The sequence below is a fragment of the Triturus cristatus genome, chromosome 12 (assembly GCF_964204655.1).
Source record: "Triturus cristatus chromosome 12, aTriCri1.1, whole genome shotgun sequence".
NCBI classification, from domain to species: Eukaryota; Metazoa; Chordata; class Amphibia; order Caudata; family Salamandridae; genus Triturus; species Triturus cristatus.
Window position 1 is genome coordinate 60079828 of NC_140595.1, and position 22048 is coordinate 60101875.

At 45.1% G+C, this 22048-nt stretch overlaps 1 protein-coding gene across 1 annotated transcript in view; it reads right to left on the reverse strand.

Annotated features, from left to right (window-relative positions):
* The window catches only part of REXO1 (RNA exonuclease 1 homolog), a 210138-nt gene that overhangs the window by 141558 nt on the left and 46532 nt on the right, over positions 1 to 22048 (reverse strand). Inside the window, exon 3 of the mRNA XM_085639101.1 lies at positions 19967 to 20065. Within this exon, the coding sequence (XP_085495227.1) occupies positions 19967 to 20065 (99 nt within the window). The remainder of the gene's footprint in view (positions 1 to 19966; positions 20066 to 22048) is intronic.

Here is a 22048-nt window from a genome sequence, read left to right on the forward strand (position 1 = left end):
ACTGTGCTAACTAACGGGGGCCCGCCTGGGGACAATTGCTGCCACTATGTACTGCTATAGACTGCGGCCCAGGGGCTGGGGACAATGCTAACGCACTTGCTAGCTGGGACACTGGAGCCCGGGGAAAATAGCTGGGACCTGAGCCACTGAGTCAGTTGCGAAAGGGCTGGGTGCGGGCTGGTACATTGGTGGGCAGGGTCCGTTGCATGGCGGGCATTTGCTGAGACTGCTGGAGGGGAGGGGTGGCAGACCGTGGGAACGCACGTCTAGACATGAGGCCGATAGACCTCACACGAAAATCATCCCTTGTCCACATCCATTGAGTTGGATGGAGAGTTGTGCTCTAGGTGGTCCCCCAAAGTGGGTGATCCCCGAACACAGTTGAGTTAATGTTTGTTGCAATTTGTGGGGAATGTCTTTGGCATGGTTGGGATGCTAAAGTGGGTGGGGGGAAGGGGGTTGGGGCTGGGAAGTTACCAAGTTGGTCACTGTGCATGAGACGCATCGCTGAAATCCGAGTGCTATTAGACAGGAATATTGAGATCCCTCTGTATCTAATTGGTGGGTGGGACGCACTCACTACCATAGTGCTGCAGAATACATCGCCACCACACATGGCTCATGGCTGAGCAACGTTTAGGAGATGAATGTATCCGCCTCCTTACATGGAATGTGAGAGGGCTTGGTAATCCCAAGAAAATTAGGCAAACACTGGTATACCTAGATAGGCTGCGCGTAGACATCGCACTCCTGCAGGAGACACACTGCGCGCCGACGCGCCCAATCACTGTGGGGAGAAGATGGGCTGAATCGATACACCACTCCTCATACTCATCATATGCGCGGGGGGTAATAGTATTGGTTCGAAAAGGGCTAAACTACGTGATAGACAAGGTTGAGGCAGACGACATGGGGCGATTTATAACTTTAACAGGCCTTCTACGAGGGCAAAGACTGGCCATTGTCAATACATATGGTCCTAATGTGGACGACCCACAATTCTATCAATCGCTATGGGGAAAGCTGCGTGATCTCCAGGCCCCCCACGTGATCTGGGGAGGGGACCACAACATTGCACTTTGTGACGACATAGATAGGTCCGGAACGACGACGGAACCACATAAGCGCGCGCTGCGCGTCCTACGGGACGTAATGATAGACAGGGGACTTACTGACATTTGGAGAAGTAGGCACCCAACGGACCGCGAAGCCACGCACGTGACTGCGACCCATGGTAGCTGGTCTCGCTTAGACTACTGGCTGGTGACTGGGGATATCGCCTTGTGGACGCGCGAGGTCCGACATTTGCCCCGCACGCTATCGGATCACAGCCCGGTGCTCCTTGCCCTGGCACTCCCGAACTATACACCACCTCCCTTTAGCTGGAGATTTAATGCGAAGGCGTTACTGGATCCTGTATACGCCGATACCATTGGGCAGGCGATACAGGATTATTTTACTGACAATGAGCCTACTACAGACGACCCAGGCGTACTTTGGGAGGCCTTTAAGGCAACCATACGCGGCGTCTGCATAAGCACGAATGCTGGGATCCTTAAGGACATACGTCAACAAATACGGGCGAAGGAGGAGAGGCTGCGGCAGCTGGAACGGGACTACATTGACACACAGCACGCTCACACCCTAGGAGACATTAGGAAAACGCTCTCTGAATTTCAGAGTCTGGTTGATGATGAACTAAAGTATACCGCGAAACGGCAGACAGCGAGGGCGTACGGGGAGGGCGGCAGGCCGGGACGACACTTGGCAGCTAACATATGTGCTGGACGCGCCCCGCAAAACATACAGACGATCCGCAATCAGCAGGGACAGGTGAAATGCGGGGAACACGACATACTGGGGGAATTTGTAGATAGCTATGGAGCAATGTACGCCTCCCGACCAACGGCTTACACGGCCGAAATTGTAGACTACCTGGACGATGTGGCGATAGCGTGGCTATCGGACGCGCACAGGGAATACCTGTCGCTGCCCATAACAGTGGAAGAGGTCTCAGAGGTGATTCGCTCATTGCCGAATGGTAAGGCCCCGGGCCCGGATGGATTCACGTGTGAGTTCTACAAGGCCTTTGTGGACCAGCTAGCCCCTCGTCTGGTGGCGATGTACGGCAACGCGCACGAGCAGCAGCATCTGCCGCCGACTCTACGTGAAGCAATATTACTGGCGCTGCTCAAACCACAAAAAGATCCAGAGCTCTGTGACTCATATAGACCGCTATCCCTAATAAATGTGGACAACAAGATTCTAGCCAAACTACTTGCTACCCGGCTAAACCCCTTGATGCCCAATCTTGTCCTACCCGACCAATCTGGGTTCATACCGTCGCGTTCCACTACGCACAACACTCTAACTCTGTTCGCGCTCTCGCATTACCTAACACCCGAGACGAAGGCGGCGGCGGTCTTCCTGGACGCGGCCAAGGCCTTTGACTCACTGGAATGGCCATATCTGCATGCGGTGCTACGACGGATGGGGTTCCAGCTCAGGTTCCTCCAGTGGATACAATTACTGTACGACGCTCCGGTGGCGCGGGTCCGGGTAAACAAATATACTTCAGACCCCATTGCTATTCAGAGGGGGACGAGGCAGGGATGTCCTCTGTCCCCCCTCCTGTTCGCACTGGCGCTAGAGCCCCTGGCATGCAAAATCCGACAGGGTCACCACCACTCGGCTCTGCAGTTTCCGCAAAGGCTGCTGCATATATCACTATACGCCGACGATATGTTGCTATATGTGAGGGATCCAAAGGACAACCTGAACCCGTTGCTGCGTGAATATATCAAATTCGCACGCCACTCTGGTATCAGTATAAACTGGGCCAAGTCCATGATTATCCCACTGACGGACAGCACGCGGCCACACACAATGGACTACCCGTTGGAGTGGAGAACTGACCCGATCAAATATTTGGGTGTGTGGTATCATAGGGACCCGGAGATTGTGATACGAACTAATTATGGGAGGACGATTGACGCACTGGAGGAAAAGGTGGGGAGGTGGATCCAGTTGCCACTGTCACTGGCGGATCGCATCGCCATCACTAAGATGGTAGTGCTACCTAAACTCCTTTACCTGTTCAATAACATCCCCATCCACCCTCCTGCTGAGGTGTTTAGACGCATCACATCGATGGTCCTCCGGCTTATCTGGGCGGGAAAAGCAGCACGGATCAAACTGCGCACGCTTACGTTGCCGTACAGTCGGGGGGGGATTCGGAGTACCCGATTTTCTCCTTTACTACCTATGTGCGCAAGCGCAATATGCCCACTTCTGGTACCATAAAATTCCATTCCTCACCCATACGGCAATTGAAGAGGGGGACGCTTCGCCGATCCCCCTAGAAGCAGTTATAACTCATCGTAGGCCTCCCCTACACAAAAACGACATTAACACAATAGACGCTACGAATAAAGCATGGCACACCATGGGGCGGAAGGCTAACAAACTACCGCTGTATGCTCCGGCGCTCCGGCTTCAGTGGCATCCGGGAATCTCCGTCACACAAGAGGAGAAGGGGTTGGAGCTTTTGCGACAAGTGGGCATTGACACCCTGGGAGACCTTTACGAAGCCGGGACTTTCAAAACACTAGATCAGCTGACGTTCATAAGTAATATGTCTGCGCTGTTCCGATTTAACTATCACCGGCTCCAAATAGCGGTGAAGCAGCTGTACCCGACGTACCCGGTGGAACCACCGGAGCTGACGGCCTTACAGTGGTTAATCACCACACCTGCGGCCAGACATCTGGTGTCAACACTGTACACGAAAATTCAAACAGATATAGCAGCGGACACTAGTGCCTCCATGGAACAATGGAATAGCTGCCTAGATACTCCACTCACGGAGGAGGAATGGACAACTGCCTGTGCACTGACGGGCGTGTTGACGCCTAATGGCAATCTCCGCATCCTACACTTCAAGTACTTACACCAAACGTACTACACGCCCGCCAGGTTACACAGATATGGGCTGCGTGAGGATTCTAGATGCGGGCGCTGTGGGGCGGAGGGAGCGGATTTTATTCACTTGGCATGGGCATGCGGGGCGATAGGGGAATACTGGATGCAAGTGACGAAACTACTGGGAACCATGGTGGGAGGTGAGGTGCGATGTGAAGCGAAAACCTGCTTGCTGGGTTTACTTCCTGACATTAGAGCCCTGAAGCGTAGATTCTGTGTTATATCGTTGCTAATGGCCAAAAGGAGGGTCTCGCTCTGCTGGAATGGCAGAAAGGTCCCGAAACTTAAAGACTGGCTTGTGGATCTAACGCATTGTAGAGATACACTGAAGGTATATGAAGAAGAACTTCCTGCCAGATCACAGCCAAAAGACTATTGGGTGTACCTTACACAATACTTGCAATCGCAGTAGGCGGGTGGAGTGCTGCTGTTACCTGAGGCAAATGACGGGGTGCGTGGGGACTTCTCTGATTCCTACTGGGATACTAAAACTTGGACGATGGATGCTGTTGTACTGTGACCTGTATGTTATGGTTGTATTTGGTTGTGTAAACTTGAAATGCCAATAAAAAAAAAAAAAAAAAAAAAAATGAGTCAGTAGAGCAGGAGTGGAGTGCGCACACCTTACCCTTGGTGAGGCCCTGGCCTTGCCTTCTCATCTCATCACCGCCATTTCGAAGACACGGTAACTGTGGTATGTTCGTATGACGTGCATAGAAGGACACCATGTTATGAGAGAGTTTTAGTCCCTAAGCGGCACGTGTGGATCAGTTCCACTGTACACAAATGTAACATAACAATACAACAAAAGACAGGAACACAAGCCACTTTGTGACATAATCCAACATGTCTCCTCTCCAGTCCTGCACCTTGACCTCTGCTCTGAGTACACGTGAAAGGATGCTTGTGACCAGGGGGCCTAGTGACTTTCCAGGCTTTTCAGGGATGCCGTGATGTGCCTGTTAATTCCACTAATATATTGTAATTAGATGAGAATTTTATTTCTGTACATGGCAAAAAAAAAAAAAAAAGACCCCAGCAAATTTACATAAACATATCCTGTGTTTTTTTCTGATTTAGAGATCAAAACCTTTTTTCTACCTGCGCTACAAGAGACTGTTTTAATGTTTATTACTTTGAAGAAGTCATCCAACACCTAGTGTTCCCGTATTTTATTGCTATTATTCACGTTGTGCACCCAGAAGTAGAATAATAAACGTTAAGTCGTTCTGCCTTTTTTTTTCTTTTTTTTTAAAGTAATGAACGTATTACCACAATGTCTTCTGATGACCACGCTCCCCTTGCACTACACCACTGACCAACAAACAGCAGGGGGGCTGGGGAGGCCAGCCTCCCGCGTGAGCACTGTGCACGCGCTTGTGATGGAAGAGTGTGTGAGTGTGTGAGTGTGTGAGTGTGTGAGTTGCTGGTGCTGTGGGGTTATTAACATGCGAGCTGCTGATAAACCGCAACACTTAAAAAGTTAAATTTGCTTTTAGTTTCTTTTCAGTGTTAACGACAAACTTACCAAGAATAGCGTGGTGTGGTGATAATTGCATATTAAAGTGTGATTTGTTGCCCGTGTACATTGACTGTTTATGGCAATATTCATCTTTTCTTGTAATAAGCTCTAGGGCGTGTGGTGAAATAATGTGCAGTGCAGCTGCCCAACATCCAATACAAAGGTCACACGCAAACATTAGGGGGCAATCAACTCCTGAGTTAAGTTTAAAACTATATGCAGGGTGCCCAAATCTGCAGGGCAGATTTTCCTGTGGAAGGCGCAGACGTCTTAGTTTCCCATTTTCGCAGACATTTTGGACCCATTTCAATTCTGTTTTCTAAGACATTTAAAATTGTCGAAAGTACCCACTTAGCAAGCTGAAGTATCAGACAGAAGTAGCGATGGCTGGGGCCACCTGCCAAAGCAGTAGAGCTGCACGTGCAAGTATTAACAAACACTGCAGGCACTGACTGAGATATTCATTCAATTTAATACTAGCTCAGCTGGGGTCCCTGCAGGGAGCCGCCAAAATCTCCCAGTCACAGTGCACTTTAGGAAAGACCACTGGATTTATGTACCAAGGTTGACCAAGTTGCTGGGAAAAGATTAGCCTCACTAGCACTTAAAGGGGGCCATCCAGGGAAGGGAAAAACAGTTCTCTTTACCTAGTACTGGCACTACATATCCAGCAATTGCCAACAATGTTTGAATACGTGTGCGATGGGTCTGAGGCCTATTGTGACATTCACAGGACGGTCATATAAGGCAACAAAAATGATTATTACTTTATTATAGCTTCTCAACATGCTGCACAGCAGGTACACTGCTCCACAACATAGCCTAAACACATTAGCAAAGCCAATAAGTCTGGCAAAACACTTATAAGGTCCCAAAGGGCGAGACCTATTGTCTTTGCTGGACATCAGCAGGAAAAGGGGCTTTGATATTTGCTCATATGCCGATGACACGCAATTGGTGATTCCCCTTGCAAATAGGCTGACCAATGCCGACACCAAGAACAACTTAATAAACTGCCTCTCAGAACTTGCAGGCTGGATTTCCAGGCACAGCCTAAAATTAAATGCCGAAAAGTCTGAGGTCCTGCTTTTCGGGGGTGCCCATACAATTTGGGACAACAGCTAGTGGCCCCAGACATTAGGCACCGCCCTGTGGAAATCTGAAATAATTTCTGTTAGTACAAGCTGAAACCATCTTGGTTATGGCATCCATTTTGTTGGCTTTGTAATTCTCCAATCCTCTGCTGCTCGTCTTTTTCCCTGCCTGTGCTGTCTATTTTAGTTGACTTCCTGACTCCGCTAAAAGCAATATGCATGCTAAAGAGTTTGTAGCTGCCAGAACACCTGGTCTCAGACTCAACTGTCAATCTCTTAGTGCTGCCATAAGCACTCCTGCTCCCCCTCCCACTTTGCTGACTAAGGGGTTTCCCATCTGCCCATGTTTGTCGGTAACTATTCCTGTGTAAGCCTGTACCTTCTATTTGTATCCACATGCTTACCAGTGCAGAAAAAGTTGTATATAAGGCCTGTGTTCTGTGACTTCAAGGTATTACCTCAGGCAGCACGAGAGTGCTGTGTGGACGTAGTATCACTCACGAGTGATAAGTAAACTTGTTATTTGAATACCAGCTTCAGTGCCAATTTCTATTTTGTTGGTCTAAGGACCCGTGGATAGAGAAGGGTGACCCCTGCACCGGTGTGCTCATTGAAAAGCACATTTCCACAGTTGGCGCCCAATGTGGGTCCTCATCGGAGACACGGCTGTCCAAAGGAGTGGTCTTGACGGGAGAGTGGAATTTTGCTGAGGAGACGTCTTGCATGAGGAGACCTTGGTCTTTGCAGCCGTAGTGATTTTTCCGGTTTTCTTGATTTGACCCTCCAGGTGTTGGCCGGTCCCGACTGAGGTATCCTTTGGCGTTTTTTTATACAAGTGACCATTAGGTCCACCAAGAGCTTGGCAGTTGGAAGTTGGAGACTTTTGTTTGGTAAGGTCGCTGAAGTGGCACTCTAGATTTGCTTGGCCAAGATTCTGGTTTTGTTTGTTTGATTTATCCTTTGCTAAAGATAAAGGTAAGTAATGTGGAGATTTTTCTCTACTTTTGAATATTTTGGAGACGTAATATTTTACAAAAACTTGGTAGCATGCCTGTTCCTAGCACACTCCGTAGGTTGTGTTGCTGTCTTGGAGGTACCAAAATGGATTTAGAAAGAAGTCAGCCGGCTCCCCCAGAGGGGACGCCTAATAGGCATATGTACATTAAATACGGTATTTCTTCCATAATGTATAGTACACTGTGGAACAAATATACGAAAAAGGATCCTGATCTACGATGGCCAGTGAATAGGTCATTTGATTTTTTTTAAATTCAGAATGTAGAGCAGTGTTTGTTTAAACATAAGAGTCGACAAGATATGTTTGATTGTGTACGAATGTGGAAGAAAGAAGTGCAAGAGAGTGAGGAAAGAAGAAGCTATAGCAGAAAAAGAACAGCGAAAAACGATATATTAAAAAGAGTTGATGAAAAAGCCACTATCAGATCCACTGCTCGCAAAGAAGCTCATGGTACTACTTCTGCCCCAGACCTTGAAGCGATGATTCAGCAGTGGAAGGTTTTGGAGCAGTTATATTTTGCAGGGAAGTTTCCCTGGGAGGTAATACTTGGTTTCAGAAACGTTTCTAAAAACTTAGAGCCCACTGATATCAATTTCGATTATAAACAATTAAATGATCGAACTTTTCTTTTTTCAAATATACCGGATTTAATTAGGTGAGTAGTTACATTATGGCATGATACTCTACGTTTAAAAGCAGAGCAAAAGTCAGCTAGTAACATTAAAACTGCACAAACAGTTCAGACCCCAGTGCAAAAAGAAGTTGTTTTGGGGACAGATAATGACCCTAGTGATACTGTGGTTACTGTAAAACCGATGCGTGAAGCTGCGCCTTTGTATGTTCCTCCGAAGGGTGCGGGAACAAGTGCCAATAAAGATTCTGACGATGCAAAGGGATATTTTGTCTTTAATTTGGGTCTATACTCCTTGGAGTAGAGCAGATGTTATGGCTCCTGAAGCTGCTTTGCCCGATCCGCGGAAAAATCCGTCAGCTTTCTATGAAGAAGTGGAAGGCGCCATTAGCTCCTGCACTATGCCCTTGCCAGATATGGATATGTTTTTTGGACTTATTTTGCCACCTGATATGTGGAGAACAATTCGGAAAATAGATGATAATGTAGCATATGGTGATACTTGGGTGCATTTAGAAGAAATAGGTGTGGCTAGAGAGCCTGCGCAGAAACCACAACAGGAGATATTAGATCTTCCCAAAGCTATTGTAACTAAGTTAAAAACTCACACCCCCTAATAAAATAGATTGGACAACGTTAGCGTCTTGTAAACAGAAAGCAGAGGAGTCAGTTTCGGATTTCTTTACACGATTTGAAGAGACATTCCATGACTTTAATGGGCAGTCATTGACAGATGACACGGGTTAACATTTGTTCGTCGACATATTTGTCGCTAACATGTTGCCAGAAATAGCTAGTCGCCTTAAGGCCAGCAAAAGTTCATGGACTAAGTCTTCCCCAGTTTCCCTTTTGAATATGGCCCAGTATTATGAGCGTCAGGAATTGGAAGCAAAAGGCAAAGAGGATAAGAGGGTAAAGGAGTTAAAAGAACAAAAGTTACTTACCTGTTATCTGTGGTTCTCCAGTATTGGTATCTCTCATAGATTCACATGCCTGAATCATTCCCTGTCGTCGGAGAGAGAGTCCCACAGTACATAAAATAGCAATAAACCTGCATATAGAAACCATACCATAGGTAACCTAGAACCAGGAAGTAAAGTAGCTAGAAGTTAAAAGGAAAAAATCCTCCACTTTCATGACTCGTCCAAGTCATTATATATAGTCCAAACTACAGCCAATCAGGTGACAGCACCCTCCAGATTGTTCTCCTCAGAGGCTCAGGCTCTCAGATTTTTTACCGCATGTCGTGTGAAGGGAGTCTCCCTGAGCTCTGCTCAGTACTTCTCAGGTTTCTTCAGAAATTCTTCATTTTATGATGTCTTCTTCAAAGAAATCTCTCTAGTGAATCTTGTGGGAATATCCGGCTGTTTTCAGAAGACCCCCACAAGAAGTGCATTTACTGCTTGTATCCTGACCACCAGGTGGGAGACTGCAAGATCTGCAGAACTTTCCCACAAAAGACTGAGGGACAGAGAGGGACGTCTACTTCTGTGGCTACAGAAGATTAAAGATCAGGACAATCCGATATCTGAAGTTGGAAGTATTGCCTCTGTTAAGACTACTTCCTCTAGGAAGAGGACTGCTGACACAGATTTATCTTCTCCTGGTGCTAAGGTGTCTCAAAAACAGCACACCTCTAAGAGTGCTGAGCTGCCTTCTACTTCAAAAAAGGCTCCTCCACCTTCTAAGAGTAAAACTCTGCCAGCTATGCCCCCGAGAAAGACTGAAGTCTCAGGCTTCAAAATAAGTTTCGGTCAGAGATTTACCTCAGAAATGGAGTCCCTCGTCGACCAGCTCGACGACGTCTTCGTCGGCGAAGCCTACCGTCGCCACGATGACTACGTCGACTACTACTTTCTCGTCGCCGAAGCCTCAGATGATAATGTCGTCGGCATCCTCGCCGTAGACGCTAGTATCCGTCTCTGTGAGACCAGTCCTGTCAACGAAAGAGTTGAAGTCTACCGTGGACTGCAAAGATTAAAAGAGTGTCGTCGACGAGTGTCTCGTCGACGGCCGTCTCGGTTTTAACACGAACACAGTGATAAACAGCGTCCTTGTACATATTTGTGCATATTTCTTAGCTGTCCTTGATCCAGTTGCCCGCACGCTGCCTGGTTGTTTTCAAGCAGTGGCGGCAGCAGCTGTGTCCATACGTCAGAGCGAGGAAATCGTCTTGCCACATAGATTGTTTGTGTTAGTACCTCATTCAGTCGATGCCTTGCTAAATCAGATGAAAACACAGCATCTGACTAGTGCCCGTTTGACAGGATATGAACTCACACTTTTGGCCCCTCATATCACGTTGAAAAGATGTTTGACTCTGAATCCTGCTACATTATTGCCACTCCCAGCTACTCAGTCTCAGTCACAAGAGTTACATGACTGTATATCCCTTACTGAAGGACAAACAAAGGGTTGTGTTGATCTTCAAGATACACCTCTTTCTAGTGTAGATGGGGAATTGTTGGTTGATGGGTCCTACCTGAAGTTGCCTGATGGTACTAAATCTGCTGCTTATGCAATTACAACACTTCAGACAGTAGTTGAGACAGCTCATATCCCACAGAAGTCAGCTCAAGCAGCCGAGTTGAAAGCACTGACAAGAGCATGTGAGCTTAGTATAGATTTGCTTGTTAACATTTACACTGATAGTTGAAACGCCTTTGGAGTGGCTCATGATTTTGGGCAACTCTGGAAAGAAAGAGGCTTTCTTACTTCACATGGGACACAAATAGTGCATGGGGAATTAGTACATAATCTCCTTACTGCCTTGACCTATCCTAAGAAAGTAGCAATTGTTAAATGTAGCGCACACAAGAAAGTGATCAATAAAATAGGAGCAGGCAATGCCTTTGCGGATCACGCAGCTTGGGAGACCGCAATGCAGCGAAGTACCACATCTATGTATGTAGTCAAATCACAGGCTGAACGTTGGCATGATGCCAGGCAAGAGGTCCTGGACATGCAACAATCAGCCTCTGTTGATGAATTAGACCACTGGTCCAAGGAGGGAGCATTGGATGATGAGGGCTGTTGGAGGAATAAAGAAATGACCAAATGGAAGTTACCCAAAGCCTATTTACACCCTATGATTCACATGGCACATGGGCCGGCACATGTTGGACATCCTCAATAGCAAAGCAACTTATGCAAGTTTGGGATGATCCAGAGATTGTCGGTACGGCTAAGAAAATAGTGCAGTCCTGTCAGATCTGTTTCCAGTATAATCCTGGAAAAGGAACACAAACTTCAACAGGAGGGTTTGCAATACCTACTGCACCTTTTGAGGTCCTGCAAATGGATTACATCCAGCTTGAGGGCTGTAACAACCTGAAGTATGTCTTGGTAGTGGTTTGTGCCTTCGGTAAATGGGTGGAGGCATACGCTACGAAAGATAATACAGCTCTTACTACTGCAAAGGTGCTCCTAAAGGAGTTCTTTCCCAGATTCGGAAATTGCCGAGTTTTGTGGAGGGACAACGGAACCCATTTTATTGGGCAAGTTGAGTAGCTCATGAAAGGGCTGGGAATTAAGCAGAAGTTTCATGCTGCTTTTCACCCACAATCAGCTGGACTAGTGGAACGTTACAATTCTACCCTGAAATTAGATACAGGCTTCCACATCTTTGAAATGGCCTGATGCACTGCCTTTAGCATTGCTATCTATTAGATCAATACCACATACACGATCTGGCCTCACACCGTATGAGGTGGTCTTCGGAAGGTCAATGAATATTTGGGGGATTCCTAAGCCACGCTCTATACATGATGTACCCTATGTATTGATGAATGACTATTTGTCTCAGTTGACTTACAGTTTGTCTTCTATTTATCAACAGGTTCGGGAGACTCTTCCAGACAGGTCGCAAGGTGAGGGCCACTGCTTGCGCCCGATGACTTTGTGGTAGTAAAGTCATTCCAGAGGACCAGCTCCCTAGCACCGAGATGGCGAGGCCCTGAGCAGGTGCTGCTGGCTACCAGGCCTGCAGTTTGAGTGACGAACCAGAAGAACTGGGTCCATGCGACACACGGTCGAAAAGTGTTGAAAGACCTAGTGAGCCCAGCTGCATTGGCAGATCAACGCTCTACCTGGTCACCGAGAAAGGAAAAGCCACGTCACCTGAAGGATCTGAGGAAGTCTTCCCGGACCACACGATTCCTGGTACATCTCGATATCAGCTGCGACCCTGGAAGAAAGACACTTTGTTGCTGAAAAAGACTGTTTGAGCCACTGTCCTGGGTGGTTAAAGACTGACTACAAAGGGGGGTAGTCTATTAGTGACTACTCGTCTCAACGTTAGTGAAGAAACCAACGCCTGCCCAGGACCTTAGGGCACCATCTGTTTTGTTGTTTGTCGACGAAATAAATATGCCCAAGGAGAAGAAACCAACTGCTGCAAGAGTTTGTAGCAAAAGAACAATGATTGCTACTGAACTTACCTTGACTGTTGTTACTGTTGCTATAATAACATGGATTGTAGAGAAGTAGCTCCTGTCCGAAATCTACTGACTGCTACTACTCCTGTCCCCATTGAACATCATTACTTTACTCTTCCTTATGAGCAGAAGCTCAAAATAGCCGCTGAAATCCACCAAGATTCAGGGACTTGGACTTTGACTGGATGGCTATTGAACACGTTAACTGTATGGGGTTGGAAACTATTGTCAGCCCTATGTATAATTTTTGCTATTATTTTTACTTGTTGCCTATGCATTCAATGTGGCCCAATGCTCTGTTCCCTATGTATTTCTACTTGTACCACATGTATACCGACTAAACGAAATGTCACAAATGTAAATGCTCGCTTGGCAATGGACCAAGAATTAACTGAATTAATGCAGTTATTTGTGCACATGCTTAAGAGTTTGTAGCTGCCAGAACACCTGGTCTCAGACTCGATTGTCAATCTCTTACTGCTGCCATAAGCACTCCTGCTCCCCCTCCCACTTTGCCGACTAAGTGATTTCCCATCTGCCCATGTTTGTCAGTAACTATTCCTGTGTAGGCCTGTACCTTCCATTTGCATCCACATGCTTACCAGTGCAGAAAAAGCTGTATATAAGGCCGGTGTTCTGAGACTTCAAGGTACTACCTCAGGCAGCACGAGTGTGCTGTGTGGACGTAGTCCCACTCATGAGTGATTAATAAACTTGTTATTTGAATACCAGCTTCAGTGCCAATCTCTATTTTGTTGGTCTAAGGACCCGTGGACAGAGAAGGGTGACCCCTGCACCAGTGTGCTCATTGGAAAGCACATTTCCACAGTTGGCGCCCAATATGGGTCCTCATCGGAGACACGGCTGTCCAAAGGAGTGGTCTTGACGGGAGAGTAGAATTGTGCTGAGGAGACGTCCTGCATGAGGAGACCCTTGTCTTTGCAGCCGAAGTGATTTTTCCGGTTTCCTTGATTTGACCCTCCAGGTGTTGGCCGGTGCCGACTGAGGTATCCTTTGGCATTTTTTTTCCCCAGTGACCATTAGGTCGACCAAGAGCTTGGCAGTTGGAAGTTGGAGACTTTTGTTTGATAAGGTCGGTGAAGCGGCACTCTTGGTTTGCTTGGCCAAGATTCTGGTTTTGTTTGTTTGATTTATCCTTTGCTAAAGATAAAGGCAAGTAATGTGGAGATTTTTCTCTACTTTTGAATATTTTGGAGATGTAATATTTTACAAAACCTTGGTAGCATGCCTGTTCCTAGCACACTCCGTAGGTTGTGTTGCTGTCTTGGTGGTACCAAAATGGATTTAGAAAGAAGTCAGCCGGCTCTCCCAGAGGGGACACCTAATAGGCATATGTACATTAAATACGGTATTTCTTCCATAATGTATAGTACACTGTGGAACAAATATACGAAAAAGGATCCTGATCTACGATGGCCAGTGAATGGGTCATTTGATTTTTTTTAAATTCAGTATGTAGAGCAGTGTTTGTTTTTTCCCATCTGCCCATGTTTGTAGGTAACTATTCCTGTGTAGGCCTGTACCTTCCATTTGTATCGACATGCTTACCAGTGCAGAAAAAGCTGTATAGAAGGACGGTGTTCTGCGACTTCAAGGTACTACCTCAGGCAGCACATGAGAGTGCGGAGTAGACGTAGTCCCACTCATGAGTGATTAATAAACTGGTTATTTGAATTCCAGCTTCAGTGCCAATCTCTATTTTGTTGGTCTAACTACCCGTGGACAGAGAAGGGGGACCCCTGCACCGGTGTGCTCATTTAAAAGCACATTTCCACCGCGGGCTGCAAGAAACTTGGGCATCATTTTTGACAATACCCTATCTATGCAGGATCAAGTACGCACTTTCTGCAGAAAAGGCTTTGCCATACAAACTCTTCAGAAGACGTTTCCCCGATTCCTCTGAATTGCAGAAAAATGGTGAAACAGGCCCGGTTTCTGAGCAGGCTGGACTACGGCAATGCCTTTTATATTGGCATGGCCGACCATCTCTTCTCCCGTCTCCAGGTGGTTCAGAACGCCGCCGCCGCCAAACTAATCGGCAATAAAAAGAAATACAGTTCAGCCTCCCACTGCTTGAAAGAGCTAAACTGCCTACCAGTGCGCCAAAGAGCCAGTTTAAGCTCCTCTGCTTTGCACACAGAACCCTGCACAAAAAGGCCCCTACATCTTACGCGATAAAATAGAATTCCATGTTCCATCACGCAACTTGAGATTGCGCCATCAAGCCTTTGCCTCAGTCAAACATACTACCAAGGTCAGGATGGGCGATCGATCCTTCTCCAAAGTTGCCGCGGTTCTCTGGAACAACCTCCCACTTGACCTACGTCTGTCAGACGACTACTTACTGTTCATAAAGAAGCTGAAAAACACTCTTTTCCCGAGATACTGACCCTGCTAATGGTTAATCCTAGAGTAAACTGCACTGCACTGCATTCAGCCCTAGCACCGTGATGTCCCTCGGGATGATTGATGCGCTTTACAAGCACCTAAAATACTAATACAAATAAATAAAATGTGGTCTCTACATTCCCAAAACAACTAAACACAGACTACAAAAAAATAAGAGAATTATTGCGGCTGGACTAACAGTAGTACGAAAAGGCAAGACTGGGTTCATTCTGGGAAGAACTCCATTTGCACAACTCCTTTTACTCCAAGAAAAAATATCCTATCTGTAGTAAGAGAAAGATTAGCCTACTTACCTTGTTAAGTGCCGAAAAGGCATTGGAGGAGGTGAGCTGAAACTTCCTGTGGGAAGTTTTGCAAAAACTGCAGTAGTCTCAATCATAGATGCTCATTGATTTTGTTAGTTAAAAATTGGAAAGGCTGGTGGTCAGATAACTATTTGTAATGCTTAAACACTTAATTTGGTGTTCTAATCACAAGGAAGTGCCATGTCATCTTGTGAAAAGAGTGAAAAGTATTTTGAAACCACCAGGTAGTCAGAGTTTCCACATTCCAAGATAGGCATTTTAAACCTTAAAACACAGTACAGTAATTCATTTTTGAGCTTGCATAAAATGCACCTTTAGTTTGCCATAAGATGGCAATATTTCCAACATCAAGATTCTATCACTTCCACTTTCAACCATGCTAGGATTTAAAAAAAAAAAAAAAAAAAAAAACTGAACTATATTCTCAAAATGTGTTTATGTGCAACTGTTAGCTATGGTGACTACTAAACGACTAATAAAGGAAGATACAGCCATAATGACTAAAGGCAAGGTGTGATTTACATTGGGGAGGGAACATGGTAACTTGTCATGTCTTAAAGTTACTATCTGATAAAGACATCTAACTGCAAATTCCTTAACTCTGAATTTTCTCCAGGCGCTAGCCTGGATCCAGAAAATTTTCAGCAGTGCTCCCGTGCGCCGGGGGACAGCGCCGTACGGCTCAGCGATAACGTAGTCTCCGAACAGGACATCAGTGGAGCAACAAAAGTCCCCTCCGGCAAGCGGATGTCAGTTTCTTCTTTTCTGCGCATCTGGAGAAGCGGTTCCTCTGGTGGTTTTTTTCAAACCTACTTCGGCATCTGGTGTTGGTGGAACAGTGTGCCTTGTCTGATGTCGCAAGGATTTAAACCTTCTGGGTCTTGTAAATAACAGATGTCTGTGAAGGACCCACATACTTGTATGTGGTGTTTAGGTGAACACCACAATGCCGAAAATTGTGGTTCCTGCCAGAAGTTGAAACCGAAGTCGTTGAAGGAGCGGCGTTTACAATTGATGGCGGCGCGTGTTTCGTGATCCTCGGAGGTTTCCCAGCCTTGGAATTGGTTGTCCGAGGAAGAGCATGTACGGGGTCGATCTAGAAGCCAAAGCCAGTCTAGAGGACGTCGTTCTCCAGGGAGGTCGACAGGCAAGAGGCAGTTGAAGTCTCGTCTTCCGACTTCACTATGGGGAGACTCTGTCTCCCAGGGCTCCTCCCGCTCGACGGCTGAAGAAGCCATACGCAACTCTGCACTGCGTCTCCCTGTGTTTTCAGGAGCCAGGGACTTGATGGCTCAGATGAGGGAATATTATGATCCCTTACATCCCATCTTTGGGGCCCCATCTCCCTCTGGCTTCAAGACTCCAAGGAGGTGAGTGGGACAGCATCGGAGGATTTTTCCTCAGACACGGTGGGGTCATCGGAGTCGATGGATCGGCGTCGGCCGACGTCCGATGGCATCGCTTTGGTGCAGGCTCACAGCCCTTCGGGGGCCTTAATCTAAGATGCGGTTGCTTCTCTATTATCTACCTTGTCTTGGGGTTTGAACTTGTCACAGCTCGAAATTGTGTTCAGTCTGTTGGTCAATGGCATTGAAGACTGTACAGAGGCAAGCTTTATACGTTCTTGCGTACTGGCAGTAGGTATTGGCCAGTGAACTCCTGTGAATTGCGAGTCAATCGGAGTGTCTGATGACACATTCAAGATATACATAGAATGAATATGATTTTCCCTTTTGACCAATTTAAATGATTTATACCAAGGAGGTGTTTTAGTTCATCATTCCCTTGGGGGAAATGAGTTCTGAAAGTTCGGTTTTGGGATTTTATCAGGACAGTATTTTCTGATTCTTGATTGTCATGAACAATGCAGACTATATGACTTATCACGCATTGACTATTTTTGATCATCTAGATTTTATTTTACCCCATTGGGGGACAGGGGTTAATGTTCGTCCTCCGACAGATGGTTCTTCAGGGGTTTTAAACACTTGTTCCTTCTAGGACCGATTATTTCAGACCCGTCAAGTTGTTTTTTATTTATATATTCTGTGACAGTGATCATGGATTCTGTTAAGAGCCTAGCTCTTGTGTGGTTATACCTACATACATTTGTCCGATTGTTTGACCGGCTAATTCTCTTTGAGAACTTTTGTAGGATTAGTTTGCAGACCCTCCTCCAGTGGGGTATGGCCATGGTATTTAATTCAAAGTTAAGGAATCTGTGGCTAGATATCTATCAAATGCAAGTTACTTACCTTCGGCAACGATATATCTGGTAAAGACACAGTCTAGCCACAGAATCCTTAACGCCCTGCCCATCCTCCCCGCTCTGCGATTTATCTTTGGGGTATGGGTTATACCCTTTCAGTGATGGGTTTATATACCAGTGATCATACTCTCAAATCTATGTTGGGACTAAACAAATCGATCGATCTGGCCACTGTGCTTTTGTTTGGATGTTGCAATACCATCCATTTCCAAATAGTGTGTGGTTGGTGGAGTTGGGGTGTGTTTTTCTTTCCCTTTGGATGACACACCAGCGAGAAGTATTAATTTCTTTGTTCCTTCTACGGAAGTCTTCTTGGTATCATCATACCTTTACATCGCTACTGTCAATATATCAAGTAATGGTGTGATTTAACACACAGCCTGGTGGTGGTGTTGTAGGTTTTGTTGGCTATTGCCATGCCATTTATCACCATTGCAGAATGGTTTATAGAGTGCAGAGTCTTTTCACTCATTTGGGGGTTATTCACCAGGGCGTTGAGTTTCATGTAGCCCTTTGTGCATTGATCTTATCTGGGTTTTCTTTAAAATCCATGACTGGTATTAATATACCTTTTGATGTTTCTTCTTTGTTAATGTTTCAAAGATTTTTGATATTTTTTGGTACACTTTCCACAATCTGTCTCTGTAGTGGCTCCACGTTCTGGCACGGAAGGTTACACAGAAGAAACTGACGTCCGCGCGCCGGAGGGGACTTATATGGCTCCACTGACGTCATGTATGGAGACACAGCAACCACAGAGCCGTACAACGCCATCCCCCAGAGCGCAGATGTACTGCTGAAAAATTTCCGGATCCAGGCTGGCACCTGGAGAGAATTCAAAGTTTAGGAATCAGCGGCTAGACTGTGTCTCTACCAGATATAGCATTACCGAAGGTAAGTAACTTTTACATCAGTTGCCCCAAAAAGGGAATGGGCCTAGAGCAGATTAAACTGGACATACTTGGTTATTAGTACTGTAATGTAATTGCCAAGGGAGAACTCTGTAGCATGATTTGCATTGAACAACAAGAAGAGGCAGAACATTGTAAGAGAACATTTATATTAGATAATTTGAGTCCACAATTCTCATTCCTATACTGAGAACTGTTTAAGCAGCAGAGGAACAGCAAAATATTTTAGTATGGCATGCTATTCTATTACACACATCTATCTGGATAACCAGGCATGTTGAGTAATGTCTGGATATCCAGCATAAGGCACCTGAGGAGCATCTAGGATTCAGAAAAATAAAACACTGCTTTACAATTTAATACAATATTAGGATTACATGAGGGGCACCAAAAGGTACCACCTTAAGAACTTTTTTTTTAATGTTTTTTTAAATTGAGTTTTAGACAATAAGAAACTAATTAATGCCAAGAGCGCGTGGATAAATGCAATTTTATCCAGCAAATAAAGAAAAGAACAAACCTAAAGGTAAAACTAAATCAGCTGCCGATTAGAGCACAGCAGATCTAACATTTGCATTATAATAAGAGTTTTCACAGAGTTAAGAAACTCTTAACAGTCAAACAGAAACCATACGATACGTAACAAAACATAGGTGGAGGAGAATACCATGGAAAACAAATAGAACTAATAACCTAGACTAGGTGGACCAGTCCTGAAAGGCAGCCACCTCAGCCAGACAGCTCCAAAGGGGGCCCCAACTTCAACCAAGCTTTTTCATAAGAGGATCATTCGCCATTAGCACCATCTCCAACCTACCTATATGCAGAAATTCCTACCAACAAATCCATGGACGGGTGGTTCACTAAAAAACGTATTAAGAATTAAAAAGGTAGAGGATGAGAACGATAACACAATATGTTGATGGGCTCAGCTAAGCAGTGCAGATAAACCACTGCAGGGGTATCTGGTACGGAAGTAACTGTAGATGTATTTAGAAGAGTACATACATAGCCTCAGAATGTGTAAGGTTTAAATGGAGGAACAAAAGCCACCTTTGCTTGATGTTCACATATTAAGATACCTACAGCATAATAAAATCAAACTACACAGTAAGCATAAAAAGGTGGTGGGTCAGGGATGGCAAAACAAACTGAGGAAATTAGAAACAAGAATGGCAGTCAAAAAACAATGGCTGGCATAATTTACGACAACCATCAGCATGCTATGTATGAGCATTTTGCCAGTTGTTACTTGTCACTCTCCCATCATTAAGTTTCCAAGAGATGTTTTGGCCACAAATTAAAACAAACCCTTCACTCCTTTCCAACACTAAAATAGCTTGATGTACGTCATAACACCCTCACTTACATTTCCAGAATTGCCCAGATGTGAAATTCTCCTTTTCTGACCTGGAAGTAAGCTGCTAGAAGAGTCGGTCTGATCGTCACTGTTCACTTCTTTAGGCGGCTGTAGGAGAAACAAAAGTTCTTTAAAAAGCATTACTAAACAATAGGTCTTGCTTGCTTTTAGAGTTCTGACTCACGAGCCTTCTTCAGGATAAAAATGAAACGAAGAAATAATCATCTTCTGCAGCAATGCATATCTGAGAAATATTTTAAAGAGTGCTTCTTCAAGGTACTTTTGAGATGTAAAACAGCCCCTTGTGTTGCAATTCAGGCATTCTATAGCATACTGAACAATACTTTAAACTGCCAATCGAATGAGGTGAGAGATTAATTTCCCTGACAAAGTCAAATTCCACTGTATGTACATTTTAAATAACTGGCAACACTAAGTCAAGCAGACAGCTGCACTGTCGAGACAGATCTATATATAAAAAAAAAAAAAGACTGAATGGGGGGGAAATAGGTTTAAGGGCAAAAGAGGGATTCCCCAAAAGCCCTGCAGTTGATGCAGTCTACCAAGACCCTGAACTGTCACAACATTACACAGATACTATCATCACTATGTACTTCTGTAAGGTAGAGCCCGTACGGTATTTGCTGTTACAAGTATCAACTGGCAGGCAATTTTATACACAAATAAAGAAATCTAAGTATTGAATGAAATATACTTTTTTATATTATCAAAAAGACACAATATGACAAAACACAATGTTCTATGACACCCAAGTCCAAATTAAAGTATTTCTTTTTAAATCACTATAGCGCATATGCGTCCTGTACTCCATTAAAAAAAAGACAGGCTTCCTATCAATACTTGTAGGGCATGTAACACAACCACAATGTTACCATAGTACAGCCAATATGTGTTTCCCCCACTTCCTCAGGGCAGGGGAATATGTTTACCATACCAACCATAATTCTGAAATTCGCAGTTATAAAAGACTAGAGTATAGTAGTTGTATAGTCAAGTCGACTATTTAACCTTCATTTAATGATACCCAAATTCTAAAATGTTTTCCCTGGTCACAAACGTTACTTCAAACAATTGGTAGACCAGGTCATCTGCATGTGCCAAGTAGACGGTGATAAAATGGAAAGAAAATTGGTACTCTGGATAGGCTCTTTACTGTTGTTAATTCAAGAAAGATGTGTTGAAAAACGGCAACACCATGACTGAACAAAAGTCTTATGCTTTAGGCATGCTACATCTAATTTCAACATTAATTTCACAGATGTTGCTGAGGAAAAGACCAACAAGCAAACATTGGAGAAATCAGTAGAAATGGTTGTAAGTTATTACAACGCATTACGTTGCAACGCATGCATTTACCACGCATGCGTTACAACGCCAATGCCATTACCAAGAATAACTACCACAAAAATGCCTTTACCACGCATATCGGCAAAGGCATTTTCGTGGTAAATGTTCTTTTTTATAATACCCCTTCCCTCTACCCCTGTGCAACCCCCCCACCCCCATTCCTTCTAATTAATTCCCCTGCCCTTAACATTAAAAAATGTTCCCTGTGCGATTCCCCCACCCACAAACCCTTAAATTTACCCCTTCACTACACATCCCCCTAATTATTTTCTTAAACTAAATTCCCCCTTACCCTCTATGTCCTCTCTTCTCTGTAAGCTCTTCCGATGTGTGTCACACGTTGTAAAGAGGAAGCGGAAGTGTCTTTCCGTTTCCTCTAACGACACCGATTGCCTCCACATCGCGACGGAATCAGGTGTGTTTTTTTTGCGTTTTGCATGCTTTGGGGGGCAAGCCTCCCTTTTTAATATTACCTTTAACACACATGCCTTTACTACGTATGTCGTAGTAAAGGTATGCGCGGTAAAGGCTTTTCGTGGTAGCCACGCATGCGTTGTAATGCATGCGTGGTTATGGTTATTCGTGTAAACTGACGCGTTGTAGTGGCCGTTTCCTGTAGAAATAAAACATCAAACAGAAACTGGGTAATAGATGATGTGCAACAAAAGGACATTTGAGTGCTACTGACTGGGCTGCGTCCATCTCGCCATTGCTTTTCTTTCG